Consider the following 15,129-nt stretch of genomic DNA (forward strand, 5'->3'; position numbering starts at 1 on the left):
GCAGTGTTAGCAGGCACTGACAAAGCTCTGGGAGATCACGGTGATCTGGCATTTGAGAGAAAAGCTCTGAGTGTCCAAAATAGATGTGCAGACAAAGCCAACACAACCATACTGTTGCTAACTCCCTATCATCTGAAAACCAAATGCTTTGCTCACTAAAATACCCACTGCTAAGTTGCCTAACATGAGAAATATATTCGGTGTAAAGCTCCCTGTGTGAAGAACTGACCCGACAACATCAAACCCAAACTTGAGCCAATGGTCAGCAATGGCGTCCATTGGGGCTGGCAGAGTGTCCCTTTGCTCAGCGGTTTTGCAGGCTGTGAGACATCCTTCCAGGCAGACACAGGGCCTTTCTGAGCTGTTGCTTGGGAGGATTTGTGAAAGCAGGGAAGCGGCAGTGGGGGAGCTTGCCCGCCCTGGGAGCCCGTCCAGAAACACCGGGTGGGCTTCACGCCCGCGGCGCTGCCCGCGGAGGGGAGAACCGAGTTCCCTCCGCCCGCTCCCGGCGCTGGAGCAGCTGCTGGGCGCTCCGGGCAGCCTCTCCTCACCCGAGCCGGGACCCACGGCCCCGAGGGCTGCGGGGCGCTCCCGCCGGGACCCCGTGTCCCCGGGCTGAGCAGGACGGGCATGGAGGGAGCCGATGGGTCCCGCCGGCATCCCCCTGCCTCCTCCGGGGGAGAGCGCGGCTCTGCCCCGCGGCCGCCCCCAGCCCTGCCCTGCCCAGCCCTGCGGGGAGGACGCGAAGCAGCGGCGCTCTATAAAAACCCCCCGGGCCGGCAGGGAGGGAACCACGGCAGCGGGACGGGGCGCGGGCAGCGGCACCATGGCCCAGTCCGTGTGGGGCTACGACAGCGACAACGGTGAGCGGGCTCGGGGCCACCGCGGGGCCGGCACCAGCCCGGCTGAGCAGGGGCGACGTGTCTTTGTCTTTGTCCCTCAGGACCCGAGCGCTGGCACGAAAACTATCCCCTGGCCAAGGGCGACAAGCAGTCGCCCATTGAGATCAATAGCAAGGACGTGCAGCACGACTCCTCTCTAGCTTCCTGGCACGCCAGCTATGACCCCGGGGCAGCGAAAACCATCCTGAACAACGGGCGCACCTGCCGCGTCGTCTTCGACGACACTTTTGATCGATCAGGTCGGTTTGTATTTTTTGAGGGTTGTTAGGAATCGAGGTTGGCAAAGCGCAGGGTATCAAAAAGCATCCTTTAGTATCCAGCCTGTGCAGGCCAGCTGAGGAAAGTCACTTGAGAACGTAAAAAAGGTGCTCCCGGAGTTTATTCTGGTGGATCTGAAGTGGGACAGAAAGGCTGTTAGCTGCAGGGGAACCCCTGAAATACAGACTCAGCTGGATGGTGGACTTCTCCCTATGTCACCTCCTTCAAGACAGACATCACATCTTCAGGGTTTGTGTAGGGGACAAGAGTGGTGCCCAGAGGGGTTTAGAATGCTCTGAGGCACTTTGTAAGACAAAAATTTGTATATACATTTCTGCTGACTGTGATCTTGATTTCTTCTGCATGGTAATTCCTCAGGTACTTCAAAGCCTGAAAAAGGTATGAAAATAGCATTTATGTAAATAGCATTTTATAGTTTCTGGAAAACTATGAAATGACTTTGTTATTTAATTAAGAGCGAGCAAACTCATAGCTCTAAATTAAATTGTTCAAAACTTGATTGCAGAGCTCTACCTGTATCACTCTGGATGCAGAAAGGCAACAACTATCAAGATGAATAATAAATTCACAATATCATATAATGCAAAGACATCTCAAAAGCATGCAGTATTGATTGCTCCTTTATCAAGAAAGAAAGCAATCTACTTAAAGGAAAACAGCTACTTTCCTTTGTATTTCGGTGCATCTGTTTTGATGGCACTTGTATTGAGATTTTGTTTGTAGTCAGCTATATCACTAATGAAATATATCCACAGTACATTGAAAGATCACTTTCTTGCTTATCTTGATGAGCCCCTTGTTTCCTGGATTTCTTTATTTATCATTACAGCTACTTGTTATTGTTCCACATCTCTCAGACGGATTCCCAACTATTTAGAATGAGGACTGTCCCTAAGTTATGTATTTTTATGGTCCTTTAGTATTCATTAGCACAGTTTCTACACAGTGGTCTCATAAATTGCACTTTTATGACCATGGAAACACAGAATGGTTGAGATTGGAAGTGACCTTAACGATCATCTAGTTCCAACCATACCCTCATCACCACCTTCCACTAGACCAGGCTCCTAAAGATGCACCCAGCCTGGCCTTGAACATTTCCAGGGATGGAGCATCCACAGCTTCTTCATGCAACCTGTTCCAGTACCTCATCAACCTCACAGTAAAAAATTTCTTCCTAATATCCAATGTAACCATACTCCCTTTCAGCTTGAAGGCATTCTTCCTTGCCCTGTCACCACCTGCCCTTGTAACAAGTTCTGTTTAAAAGCCAGAATGCTCTTTCAAAAGCTCTGCATAAAATTAATGCCATGACTGAAAGCATGGGAAGGAAATTGGTAATGAACATTTTCACGTGGTGGTTCTGTTCTATCTCCTTTACAGCTTCCTAAAGGCTGAAATGTTTTAGGCTGCTCAAGAAGTTGTCTGCCTCCAATTTGGCCAAACCAAATGCAGCCCTTGGTGTATTTAGCGCTTCCCCTAAATCACTTTCCTTACCTTTCCTCCCTGTCTCTCTCCCTTCCCAATCACCTCTGTTGTTTCAGTGTGTGCAGTCACTCCTGGCTGCCCTTACTTTTTGCAGGTTGCTAGGCAGTAATTTAGGACTCCATTGCCTCATAGGTACATGTCTGATCAGAATCAAATACAATGCCTGACAGTTCTGAAAGACTATGAGGAAGAATATTGTAGACATTTTTTTACCTTCATTTGTTGGCTTCTGCAGTGCTGAGATGAGAATAAGTAATAGTCACAGATTCCATTTTAATTGGAAAAAGAAATATAGTTGAAGATTTTTTTTTTCCAAACACATGGAAAAATTTGAATGTTAAAACTATTTGGTTTTATGCTACAGAGACTTGTAGGCTATTATGAACTGCTGTTTTCAAGTGCTTCACAGTATTTTAGCTCTGGAAAGGGACACCTCTAGGAAATGAGTGGTAAATGAGTTTCCAAATCTGACACTGATTCAGCTTTTAAATGTAGGTAGATCACATAAATTCAACTTCTACTGCCCATTGATTTCTGTATAAAATGGAAACCAAAGCCTTTTGAGGAGCTGGGCCTCAGATTCTATGCATTTTTTGTCCTATATTTAAAGGTGAAATAATAATAATAATAATAATATAAATATATTCCATCGAAGGCTTCTACAGAAGTTTTCCTCAATATTACTCAAAACTATACTGAGTTATGATTATTTATGTATGAACAAAGTCAAGTAAGAGGAACTACATGCCTAAGTCTCAACAGTGCTTTTTTTCTGGCCCTCCCTTGATGGTTGTGACACCTACCAACTAAAAAGAGAAATTGCAAAGTTAAACCTCTTGCTCTGTGTAGGTATTCCAACTTATAGGATATCAAGAATTCATTTGAGACCATTGGGCAAAAGAGGATTTCAATGTTAACTTTGAACTTCAAAGCTATTGGTAGTAGTTCAAACTTGGACGCTATTTAAACAAGGCCTTCTGGCACTGCAGTTGTGAACTACATTATCAGCTTTCTGTGTAAGGAAACACGACTCATTCCAACCTTAGGTAATGAATGAAAAATACATTTGAGAGCTTATCCTCTAAGCAGTCCCTGCTCAAAAGAATCTCTAGGCTGAAAGAGCAGGTGTGATGTTTTGAAAGTCAGAGTTGATGTCAACTGTCAGACTGATGCATGGTCAGCATTATTTGGCTAAGCCCAGCAGAAGTAACAGCTTCTTAGTTTCCCTTGTTGGTGGCTCAAGAACAATTTTCTAACTCACTTGACCTCAACTTGTCTTCCCTCACATCCAAGAAATAGATCATTTAAAAAATTTAATATTGTTTTAGAAGCAGCCATCTGTAACCATTGTTTAGTTGTCTTGATGCCTTGTGAAGGCTGACCTGGAATAGAGACTGGGCAGAACTAAAGAATAAAGTAGGTATTTATTAGAAGGCTTTAATAGATACACCTTGGGCAGCACAAGGTGACCTGTCAAAGGTATGCCAACCATGGAAGTAATTTTTGAAGTACCTTTTGGTGGATTTAACAGCCCTAAAGCCAATCTTTTTTAAAAAGATCCTTTCTTGACAAGAATCACCTGCGAACGCCCCCCCTTCTCTCTCCATACCAGGAACTGTAGCACGACCACTTGCCAGCAGAAAAGGAAAGGTTGGGCAGCTGGGGTTTGACTCTGCGTTTGACCCACAGCAGCCTCCACAATTTTCCCATCAAACAGAACTCCCGACAGCACAGTTTAGCCGCAGCCACGCAAAGTGGCGAGCGCTGTGGGCGCCTGGCGGTGGGCTGGCTGCAGGAGGGGCCCCGCGGCGTGTGTCCGCGGGGTGGTGGCGGTGGCGCTGGCAGTGGCGGTGGCTGATGCCGTGTCCCCGCGGGGTGGTGGCGGTGGCTGATGCTGTGTCCCCGCGGGGTGGTGGCGGTGGCTGACGCCGTGTCCCCGCAGTGCTGAGGGGGGGCCCGCTGAGCGGCGCCTACCGCCTGCGCCAGCTGCACCTGCACTGGGGCTCCTGCGACCAGCACGGCTCCGAGCACGTCATCGACGGAGTCAAGTACGCGGCAGAGGTAGGACGGGATTTTAACAGCGGCGTTCCGGGCTGGAATTTGACTGATTTCGCATCTGAACACTTTGCCCATTCATTCTCCCTCTTGGAAGTATTTAGTTACTGATTTTTCTCCGCCTGTGAAACTTGTTTAACATGCAGTGGGATAAAGTCGCATCTGCCAACAAATGCATCCCTGCACGTATCTACTAACACGCATTTCTTCACGCCAGAGTTTTTTGCGAGTATCCTAGAATGTTTCAAAAATATTTGCCACAAAGCAATCTGTTATTTCCAAACAGGAAGAGCTGCTGAAGTTTTTTTGGCTTTTAGTCATTTCTGGTATAGCTTGAGTTACGAAGTTAGTTTAAAAAGAATAGAGAAACTCACTAAAAGCACATTTGATAAGCTGACATTCAAAATGAGATCCATCTTAAAACAGATTCAGAGTATGTTTTAGTTTCTGAACATCTTAGCGGGGTTTATTTTCAGGAACCAAAGTATTTTTTGGAGGTTTTGGGGTTTTATTTTTATTTTTTCCTTTTTTTTTGTTTGTTTGTTTTTGTTTTGGTTTGGTTTGGGTTTTTTTTTCTGGTTTTTCTTTTTTTTTTTTGTTTTGTTTTGTTTTGTTTTGTTTTGTTTTGGTGGGTTTTTTTTAATGTAAACCACTGCAGGGCTGTTGTCCTAGTTTGTTAAAATTCATGAATGCTTTAGACCCCAAAGACTTTTTCAGGTCCTAAAGGTAAGTGAATTACCTATTGATGGTAGAGAATTGCTAGCAAAGGCTGCCTCCTTCCTCCACCTTATTTGAGAATAGATACCTATGCCCACAAAAATCCTGCAGTACTGTTTTCCTGCCTTCCACCTACACTCTCAAGGCCCAGAGCTTGGAGGAGCTTTGCCCACCTCTCACAGGACAAAACTGAGGCAGATATTTTCAGGGTCAATGTGCACAGACATTGCAGAGAGGACTGCAGGTGATGGTTAAGGATTTTTTATTCCCGTTCCTTAACCACAGCTAATCTTTCCTGATATTCTGCTTTCTGTGGTCAACAAAAGAAAAAAAATCTGCTTCCTCAAACTATTTCTTGGCTAGTTCAAGCACAGACTTTTTATGTTACTTTAGTTAGCAGTACTCAGTGATGGGAGAAGAAAGCCTGGAATATATGTACTTCAGCTATATTGCAACCAAAGATATATGATTGCTCCAACTTTATCCTTAGCATTGAAATACTTATCCTCAAGGGAAAAGAAACAGAGAACAACAGATTAATTCACATTCAATATATTTTTTTTTTGTTATTTTAAATAAACTTTTTTAAAAATACTTTATTTTCTCCCTGTATGACTGTGTTCCAATGCTCCTTAATCTGAGACTGCACACTGCTGGTTGCAGTATTTGTAGCTACATGCATGAGCTAGAGATTTTCTGGACAATAATTTATTTGAAATATTTTTTCAAAATATTTTTCAAATATTTTTCTAGTTTTTTGAAAAATTTGAAATTTATCCTGAAAGTACAGCATTATTGAAAGTAGATATGAGAAAAAAAAGTCAGATTATACCCCATAGTAGATATGAGAAAGAAATGCCAGATTATATTCCCACTCCCTTCCAGCAGAATGTCCTGAGAGTAGTAAGAGGTACAGAACCAAAAATGTGTGCATTACATAGAAACCCAGTGTAAATCCCTGAGCTGACATCTGCCTAACCTGAAGATCTAAAAATGTACTTGAGATGAAGTGCATGTCAGTAGGTGTTTTATGCACTGCATGTGTATATATCATGTGCTTGGATCAAACTATTTATAGTTGCATTGCCTGATATCATGTGGTAAACTCAATTTTCTTTGTTCTGTGCTTCAATTAGATGCAAAACAATGCTTTATGGAAAGCATGAGCATATAAAAGCATGGGAACAGCAGTAAGAAATACTTACATAGAGTTTTCCTTTTCAAGTCCATTCCTTTACTTACTGTGTACCAGATTATTTTTCTTAATTTAATTTAAAGTGTAGATTGTGCTGTTGACAATTTCTTGTATTTAAAACTGAGGTTTTTTTGATTTTTAATTATGATTTTAGTTACATATGGTGCACTGGAATCCAAAGCATGGTAATTTTGCTGGAGCTTTAAAACAACCTGATGGTGTAGCTGTTGTGGGAATTTTTCTGAAAGTAAGTAGCAAATATTCAGTCTTTGTAATTTCTTTGTATTTTTCATCTTTCTCTAGTGCTAGGGGAAAAGGTACCATTGTTTGTTCCTGCACTGCAGCCCTTTCCTGTGCTGTGCACTGGGTCTGCATAGGCTGAGTGTTTCCTCTCATCTTTTGTGTATTTTGTCTGCTAGCAGGTGTTGGATCTGCCTGCCAGCAAGGTTATGTTGACTGATTCCTTTCCCTGGTCTCTCATTGATTCCCACACAAGCTGGGAATCAAAATGAGTTCAATGTACCTACTCCAAAAAGAAAAAAAAAGATGGTTAAATAAGACCACTCAACATTCTAACTTTGAAACACAGAAAATTTTAAACAAAATAATACTGCACAGTATTTTCAGATCGATTTTTTATAAACTCAACAGAAAGAAAGCAATCCTTGTATCAGATCTACCTGTGGTCTAGGACATTGAGAAATGCTAATGGGCACACAGCCTAATGGTGATAAAGTACAGAAACTTCAGTCCTTCTAGCAGCAGGTGGGTATTTTAGCTTGAACACACCATCAGGAAATAGGTGTCCTTTTATTGTTTTATCACTAGTAAGTGGCATTTGTAAAAGCAAGAGCCAGTGGATGTAATTAATTTTGCTACAGTGTCCCTGGACAGACTAGATGCAGTGTCATTTTAATTCTATTACACTGTGAGCCAACCTGACCTTTTCTCTTGTGGTTAGTTGAAATTGAAGGTCAGCACCTGTCCAGATTCTCCCCTATGACTATGTCCTTCAGTTATTCTTCTTTTGTCATTTCTTTTGGTCTATTTTAGGTTAAAGTTTTATGCTGTCAAGCACAACTTACAAAGCACACCACTTTATTCCTATTAACCATGCTAAGGTCAGCTAAAAGGTCTAGAAATGTAAAAAGTATCAATGTCTTCTCTGGCCCTCTTTCCCTGTTTCCTTCTTGCTCTTTGATGAAGGAGCTGCTGTTTTTCTCTGAATTTGTCATGTTCCATTACTGGGTTTTGGGATACTGTTGAATTATCTTCTGAGAAATTGAAGTTAATCTATTTTGGAACAAGACATGGCAATAACTGTACATCTTACACATACTGCCTTCACTCTTCTGGGATGTCAAAGCTTTTGGAAGTGCTAAATGTCATGAACACAAGCAATAAAGCTACCCCCATAGCTGGAGGTCATCTAGACATTAATTTTTCACGTCTTACATCAAGTCTGATCTGACTGTGTGTGTGCTGCAGAAGGAAGCGTCTGCAGGAGCTACAGCCCTTCAGGCCCTCAAGACTTTGCCAAGTGCTCAGACATCCCACAGTGGCTGTGGGTTGCTTTTGAAGCAGGAGCCAAGGGCTAAGCTCTGGGTAGTGCCACTGAGTGTGCAGTCCATTCCTCAGACAGGCATGATGCCTTGTAGGGTCCTTCAATGCATGTTCAAATTGCAAGGCCAGCTACTGGAGTCTGCTATTTTGGATGTTCTCTGAACACACGTAATTTTCTGTCAGTCCCTACTGGATTCTCTGAGACTGCTGTTGCCTAATGTGACAGATGGGATGTGCTGAATTTATTTCAAATACTGTGGAACATGATGAAAAAGATACGGTATGAAAAACCTACAGTATTTGTGCTTTGCGTTACAGGTTGGGCCAACTCCCAAACCAGAGATGAAGAGAATTCTTGAAGAAATTGAAAACATTAAGACCAAGGTATCAAAACAATTTTTTGTGATATAATGTAGCAGGAAAGCCACAGAAGCAGTAATCAGTAGTTCAGATTCATATTTTGGCATAATTTTGATGCCAAACTGTAGCACCAGAGATGATACAGTGGACTGCGGGATACTTTCTTTTGCTCCTCACTTCTGCAAGTATTCCTGTTGAGGAAGATTTTTTTATCAATCCTTGCATACACAATTGATAGTCTTATTGGTCCTGCTCTGTAAAAAATATGCCAGTTGGCCAATACCAAGAAGAAATTAAAAGCTTTTTGAATTTGACAACAACAGTGGCCAAAAAAAAAAAATGCGTACAGCAGAATCAGATATTTAGGTAGACTAAAATGAGAATAAACTAGTAGCAATTATGGAGCAGGCTCCCAGTCAGTGTAAGGGAGATTAAAAATGTTATTAGTTTTAATAAGGAACTGTATCTATAAAAGGAACTACATGGTGCAGTTTCTGCACCAGTCCTAAGTTCTCTCTTCCTATGATACTAGCACAAATAGCATTGCAACTATATTCTAAAGTGTTTTTCAGTTAAATTAATGATCTAAGGCACCAATCCATATCTATTACATAGATACAGCTGCTGAAGGGAGTTATTTGCAGAGAACTGCAATATTGCATCTATTGTCATTTAGCATTGTCACTTGCAATAAACTTAACATCTAGGTATACTTTAGCATTTCCACTTCATGATAAACTTTGTGATTGTAATAATGCTAAAAATTGTTGTTTCTGTTTTTTTTTTTTTTTATTTCACCTTGAACATGCCACCAGATCACCAAATTTGCAGGCATTTTCTTACAAATTAGCCAGAACTCCTTGTATTTCACTTATGCATGAGTGTACTGCCAGGTCTGAGCCTGACAGCTCTTCTCTCCTTAGTAAGAGTCACAACAATTTTGTGTTTTCAACTCAGTTTTCAAATGCAATTAAGTTGTTTCTGCTGAGGCAACTGAAGGTTATTTTTTTCACCCTATCCATGCCCCTGCCTTGATGTGTCAATGGTATCTCTTTTTATGGCATTCTCTCATAATGACTATATCATTTTGTTGGCTATTTACATATAGCAGTTCTGGAAAAAGCAACAGGTGAAGTAAAGTAGAGAAAGATAAGTGCGTTTGCAAAGAACCATATGCTGTATTTTATCTCTTATTTCTTTTCTGTCCTCACAGACATTTTTCTAAGATTACTTATTTTTCAGAAAGAATAATGGGTGGTATAGCTGGTAAATTTATCACACATACAGTTTCAGTTGTTCTGATGCATTACAGGCAGAGGAGTTGGTCATTGTACTATTTTCAGTGAAAAAGCCCAATTTTGTGAATTTATTTGCAAATTCATATTGAATTTACAGCATAATCTTTTCAGGAAGATGCAATTGGAGTCACTCTTTCTACTCTTAATTTGTACAATGATGCATGGAAACAATTTCAGCTTCTGACACTCACTTTGTTCTAATCTAGAGAAGATTCTCCATGATAGAAGAAGGAAATAGGAATAATATATCTTCCTTCCCAAACTGTACCCAAAATATCAATAGAGAAGTGAACTGCATTTCCTTGGTTAGTTTTTGGTGCCCAGAGGGAACAAGGAATACTCAGCACAGTCCTGTGGAGTTACTATCCCATTGGTGGCAGACTTAGCAGGAAATGTCTGATGTCTGCTTTCTCCCTTGTCTGGTGGTAATCACCTCGAATTGTAAGATATTTAGGGCCCAGTACTCTTACAGGAAATATTTTAATTTTTTACTAAGTGTAATAGTAAAAAAGTGCTAACAAAAAGACTGAGAGTGTCACCACAAATAGATAATTCAAGCAAAATCTTGGGAGGAGAGAGGGGCAGATTTAAATTCCTCCAGACAGAAGACTGTAATGAATCTTGGATAAATGCCTGGCTACTATCCTGTTGGATAAAAAGGGTAACAGTATCAGCAGTGACACAGGCTTTAACTTTTATCCCAATGGCCCAAAATAGAACACAATTTTGATAATTCCAGAATAGAAAAATGTAAAAACGAGTTTGCTTTGATCCCACACAATTCAGTTTGTAACTTCTTTTGATTTATGTAATCAAAATGTCAGTTATTATTAATTGCTGGAAAAGTGCTTGACAGGAAGAAAAGGAGATTGATTTCTTGCATGAATCTTGGTATTTAATTGCTTCCTTTATAATAACATAGATACTGATGACTTTTAAGATGCAGATTTCTAGAGTTACTGCAGAGAAATTTTTTGTTTCCCTAAGGGGAAGGAGGCTCCTTTTCTGCACTTTGATCCTTCAATTCTTTTCCCCAAATCTCGTGACTACTGGACCTACCACGGTTCGTTCACCACACCCCCCTGTGAGGAGTGCATCACTTGGATTCTCCTGCGGGAGCCAATTGAAGTCAGCTCAGACCAGGTAAACTCCAGCCAGTTCTGCTGCTCCTTTTCCAGTCTCAGCAGTGTCTCAGCATACCAGGGTGATGATTTGCAAGCCCTGTGCTGCTTTGTATTTTTTGGTAGGGAAAGCTTGAGCTGTGGACAGTGAGAACGTGCCTGCAGAATGGACTGTGGAAATGGGTGTGAAACTGACCCTAAGAATCAGGTGCTTTTGCAGGACATTTCCTGGAACAAGTGGTGTTCTTGGGATCCAGAAGACCTGCTAAGGCAGAAGTGCCCCACAAAATTCAGCCATCACGCAAGTCTCATTCGACAAGCTTTACAATTAAGTGGAAAGTGAGACTAATGTTTTGCTGGTTTCCTGGTTTAAGAAATTGCTGGTCCAGACCTTGACTTCTTAAAAGCTGTCAGTGAGAAAGATCAAACAACCTTCAACCTACAAACTTGAACATTCATACAAATTAATGTACCACTTGCATTTACATAGCTCAAATGTGCATTTACAGAAGGAAAAAAAAAAAGCCTGTCTGGATAAGGTGACATTTTTAGTTCTTGTGTCAAAAATTTTGGCAATTTATACCATTTTCTGCTTCAGCAACACAAGTCAGGGTATATCCTTTCTACTGAAATGGGTGTTTTCAAAATAGATTTATTTTGCATTTGGATGAGAGGGTAACAATTAACAACAATTATCAACACTAAAATTAGGTTAATTTGAATAACAGCAGCTGAGTGCTGAATTCACGATTCAACTTAATAATCCATTAGGCGTATCTCTGCCTTACAGATCAAAATACAAACTTCTGCACCAGCTTTTTCTGTCACTGCCTTGCACTGACATAGGTCTGGATCCTCCTTCACAGATAGCTGCATTTTCACAAGGTATTTGCCTGCTTTCCAGCTCCAGCTGGGAGGAGGCCCTATTCTTTTTCAACACTGTGGGCGTGAATCAGAGAAAAAAATAAAACAAGCCCAGGCAAGGGTCAGATGATGAACTGCTCTGTGGATGAAGAGTGTGAAGATCCACAGAAACAGTGCAAACTCCTGGGCTTCAGCAATCTTTATCAGTAATCTCAGCATTTTTAGCAACACTCATTGTCATTGGGTGCTTGTCACTACATAAGAAAATTTCTTTTTCATCTCAGAGTTTGTTCTAGGCAGTAAGGTCCACAGTGCTTCCACATGGACACTTGAATTTTTCTTCCTTGCAGATGGCAAAGCTCCGCAGCCTTTCCAAGAATGCTGAGAATGAACCTGCGAGCCCTCTTGTTGACAACTGGCGCCCTCCGCAGCCCCTGAAGGGCAGGATAGTGAGAGCCTCGTTCAAGTAACATCTCAGGTCTCACTCTGCTGATCCCTACATCCAAAAGTGTAGTTAGTTTTTGCTGTCTACTGCTTTTCCTCTGGATCCAAATCTATGTTCCTCAGTTTGAAATTCTGAGTGGTAAGAAGTAAATCTGTTTTTAAAAGCAGAAGAATACTGTATGCAAATTGTAAGCATAATAAGCAAATGTGAGAAGTAGTGGTTCTTGACAAAAAATGCATCAGCATTTATGGTCACTTCTCTGCCTTGTGGTCTTGTAAGAAAAATAGGCTTAGTTTCAATATTTAAAATTAACTTCAAAGGCAATTTAGCAAGGCAAAAAAATGAACCAGTAGTTCAGGAAAGCAGAAGTAACGATAGATGAACAGGATAGATGAACAGGAGGGAAATGCCTGTCTCTGCACTGTGATCTTGCTCAGATACCCCACCCTCAGAGGAAACATCCAAAGAATAAGTACCCTTTAAACATACCAGGTTTTCCCTTCCCTGTCTTGTTCATAGTTTTTTATCCAAGATAAGATTAGTGGCCTGAGGGTAAAATCAGGCATATTCAGTTTATGTGTGAAGAAGAAAAGAGACTTTGCTGTCATGTCAGCATTTGCTGTCTTCAGCATATCCTGCTCCTGCCATTGTTGATCTTTCCTTCTTTCACTGCTGCTGTTATTTCACTCACCCAGTGTAGAGTCCTGCTGGCATCATATTGCCTTGTATACCAGCTTTAGTATTGCTGAGGGAGAAGTGCCTTTCTTCTGCTGCTCTTTGTTATCTCCCAGAATGATGGATTTTTGATGTTCTGCCTGCTTTCTATATTTGACACCTTAATAGTTTTGCCTGTTATGGATTTCGTTGCATATGGAAAGGATCTTTCTGGATGATTCAAAAGTGTCATTTGGGGAAAATCCAGATTAAGTCACCTAAGTGTTTGTTTATTTGACTCTGTAGCTGGAGAATATAAATGGATTCTCTTTGGCTCAGTTCCTTTGTGGGGAGACACATCAGCTTTCAAATATGATCCAAGCAAGGAATCATTGGCAGACAGAAACACCTATATCAACTTCCCCTGTCCTTCATTATGTAAACTTCATCATTTCAGTGTACAAGTACCATCTAGGCTGAGCCCACACACAGATCATGTGAATAAAAATCTACATTACATTCAACACCCAGGTGATTACTCAGTATTGGACACAGAGGAGATTGGATGGTCAAAGGTGGTGCATAAATCCTACTGCACAGGCAGCTTCTGGGTTCTCTGTGTTCCTGTAACTCATGGGAGCTGCTGCTGTAGGTGTTCTTCTGGAGATGTTGACACAAACAAGTTCACAGCAGCATTCATAAGCAATATGTCAAAGTCTGAAAAAAACCAGACTACAAATGGATGGAATAGGCATTTCCCTGTTCTCCTTAACTATTTCACTTTCACTTTATTAGAAAAATGGCATTCCAACAGGGATGTAATGAATGGGCTATACCGGACGAATCCTGCTGTTATTACCAGCACAATTCAGTGAGAATGCATAAATCAAACTGAGGGCAGATTTTGATTCTTTTTATTAATTTAGAAATGTTGTAAGGAATACTAAATTCCCATTGAAAGTTAGTATTTTAGTTTATTAGGATTGCATTTTGCTTAGTATAAAGAAGTTTCTTTTTAAAAACTAAGTATATGTGAATAGAAGCTAAAGTATTGATTGAATCCTGTTTACAAATGTTTGGCACTGGCTTAATTTTATCAGAAGATCAGCTTTTGATATTAGGAGTGCAGCACTTGCAAGGGTATTGATTTTAGGAGTCCCTTAGATCTTCTTTAAACTCTTGAACATGTAAATCTTCTCAACACATAAAAATGTTACTACAGAAAGCTCATAAGCAACAATTTTTTCTACTGTACTATGTCTTACGTTTAAAATGTCTTCTCACATCCATATGCAGTTGATCTTGGTGATGAGAAAATTTTAACACAACTGAGACAAGGGTTTGAGTCTTTCAGCCTACAAAGCCATTGACTGTGATGTTTTAATCTCTTGTAATTGAAGAAATAAAACAGAATTAGTTGTCTGCACTTGAAATAACTGCTTTTATGTCTTGAGAGAATCAATAAATTGACTTACATAAAACATAAATTGATTGCTGTTTTTATGCTAAGTGATGACTGAAAGTAGCAAAAACTTAGTAGAAAACCTTGCTGCTCCTTTCTTTGATACATATGCTTGAAATACAGGGGAACAGACATTTTAGTACTTGTTAGCTGTTGGAGTTTAGTACCAGAAGCACATCAATCAGTTAGCTGAAATGTTACATAATTCTGCAAATTCCTGATTAGTTTATACTTTTGAAGCACACAAACTCATAAAAGAATAATGGCCTGAAAATCAGACAATGAGTGCACTTTGCTTGGTTTGCATGTTTCCTCCACTGCTTTTGAAAGGTACAATGGGCAGAAGTTTATGAACTACTGAAATAGTGGTTTCGGTTCCAACAACCAACATTTGGTTAGTATGTTGGCAAAATGAAAATACAGTCTGAAATTTATGTTGCTTCCTCATGTATCTCCTCTGATTACATTCTGTCCTTGAACTATTATTACACAAAAGCATCAGCCTCACTGAAAAAATGCTTTAAGGTGTTTTTTTTTTCCTTGAAGAATACACATTTTTCACATTTTTTTTGCCTTTCTTCCTTTGATGAATAGTGTAGCTCAGCACTGATTACCTTGGTGACAAAATCAGGATATGCAGAGTCGAATCTTGCTGCCCCATGCATCTTAGAGAAAAAAAAAACCAACCCAGTAAAAATCCTTATGAATTTAGTGCCTATAATGTAT

At 40.7% G+C, this 15,129-nt stretch overlaps 1 protein-coding gene across 1 annotated transcript; it reads left to right on the plus strand.

The window, feature by feature from the left end:
- Positions 1–793: 793 nt before the first annotated feature.
- LOC103813291 (carbonic anhydrase 3) lies at positions 794–14,168 on the plus strand. Its single transcript, XM_009086539.3, has 7 exons — positions 794–863; positions 944–1,141; positions 4,612–4,730; positions 6,791–6,883; positions 8,518–8,583; positions 10,845–11,000; positions 12,193–14,168. The coding sequence occupies exons 1-7, from the start codon at positions 827–829 to the stop codon at positions 12,310–12,312; spliced, it is 789 nt and encodes a 262-aa protein (XP_009084787.1). The 5' UTR covers positions 794–826; the 3' UTR covers positions 12,313–14,168.
- The last annotated feature ends 961 nt before the right edge of the window (positions 14,169–15,129 follow it).

Source organism: Serinus canaria, chromosome 2 (genome assembly GCF_022539315.1).
Source record: "Serinus canaria isolate serCan28SL12 chromosome 2, serCan2020, whole genome shotgun sequence".
Lineage (NCBI taxonomy): Eukaryota > Metazoa > Chordata > Aves > Passeriformes > Fringillidae > Serinus > Serinus canaria.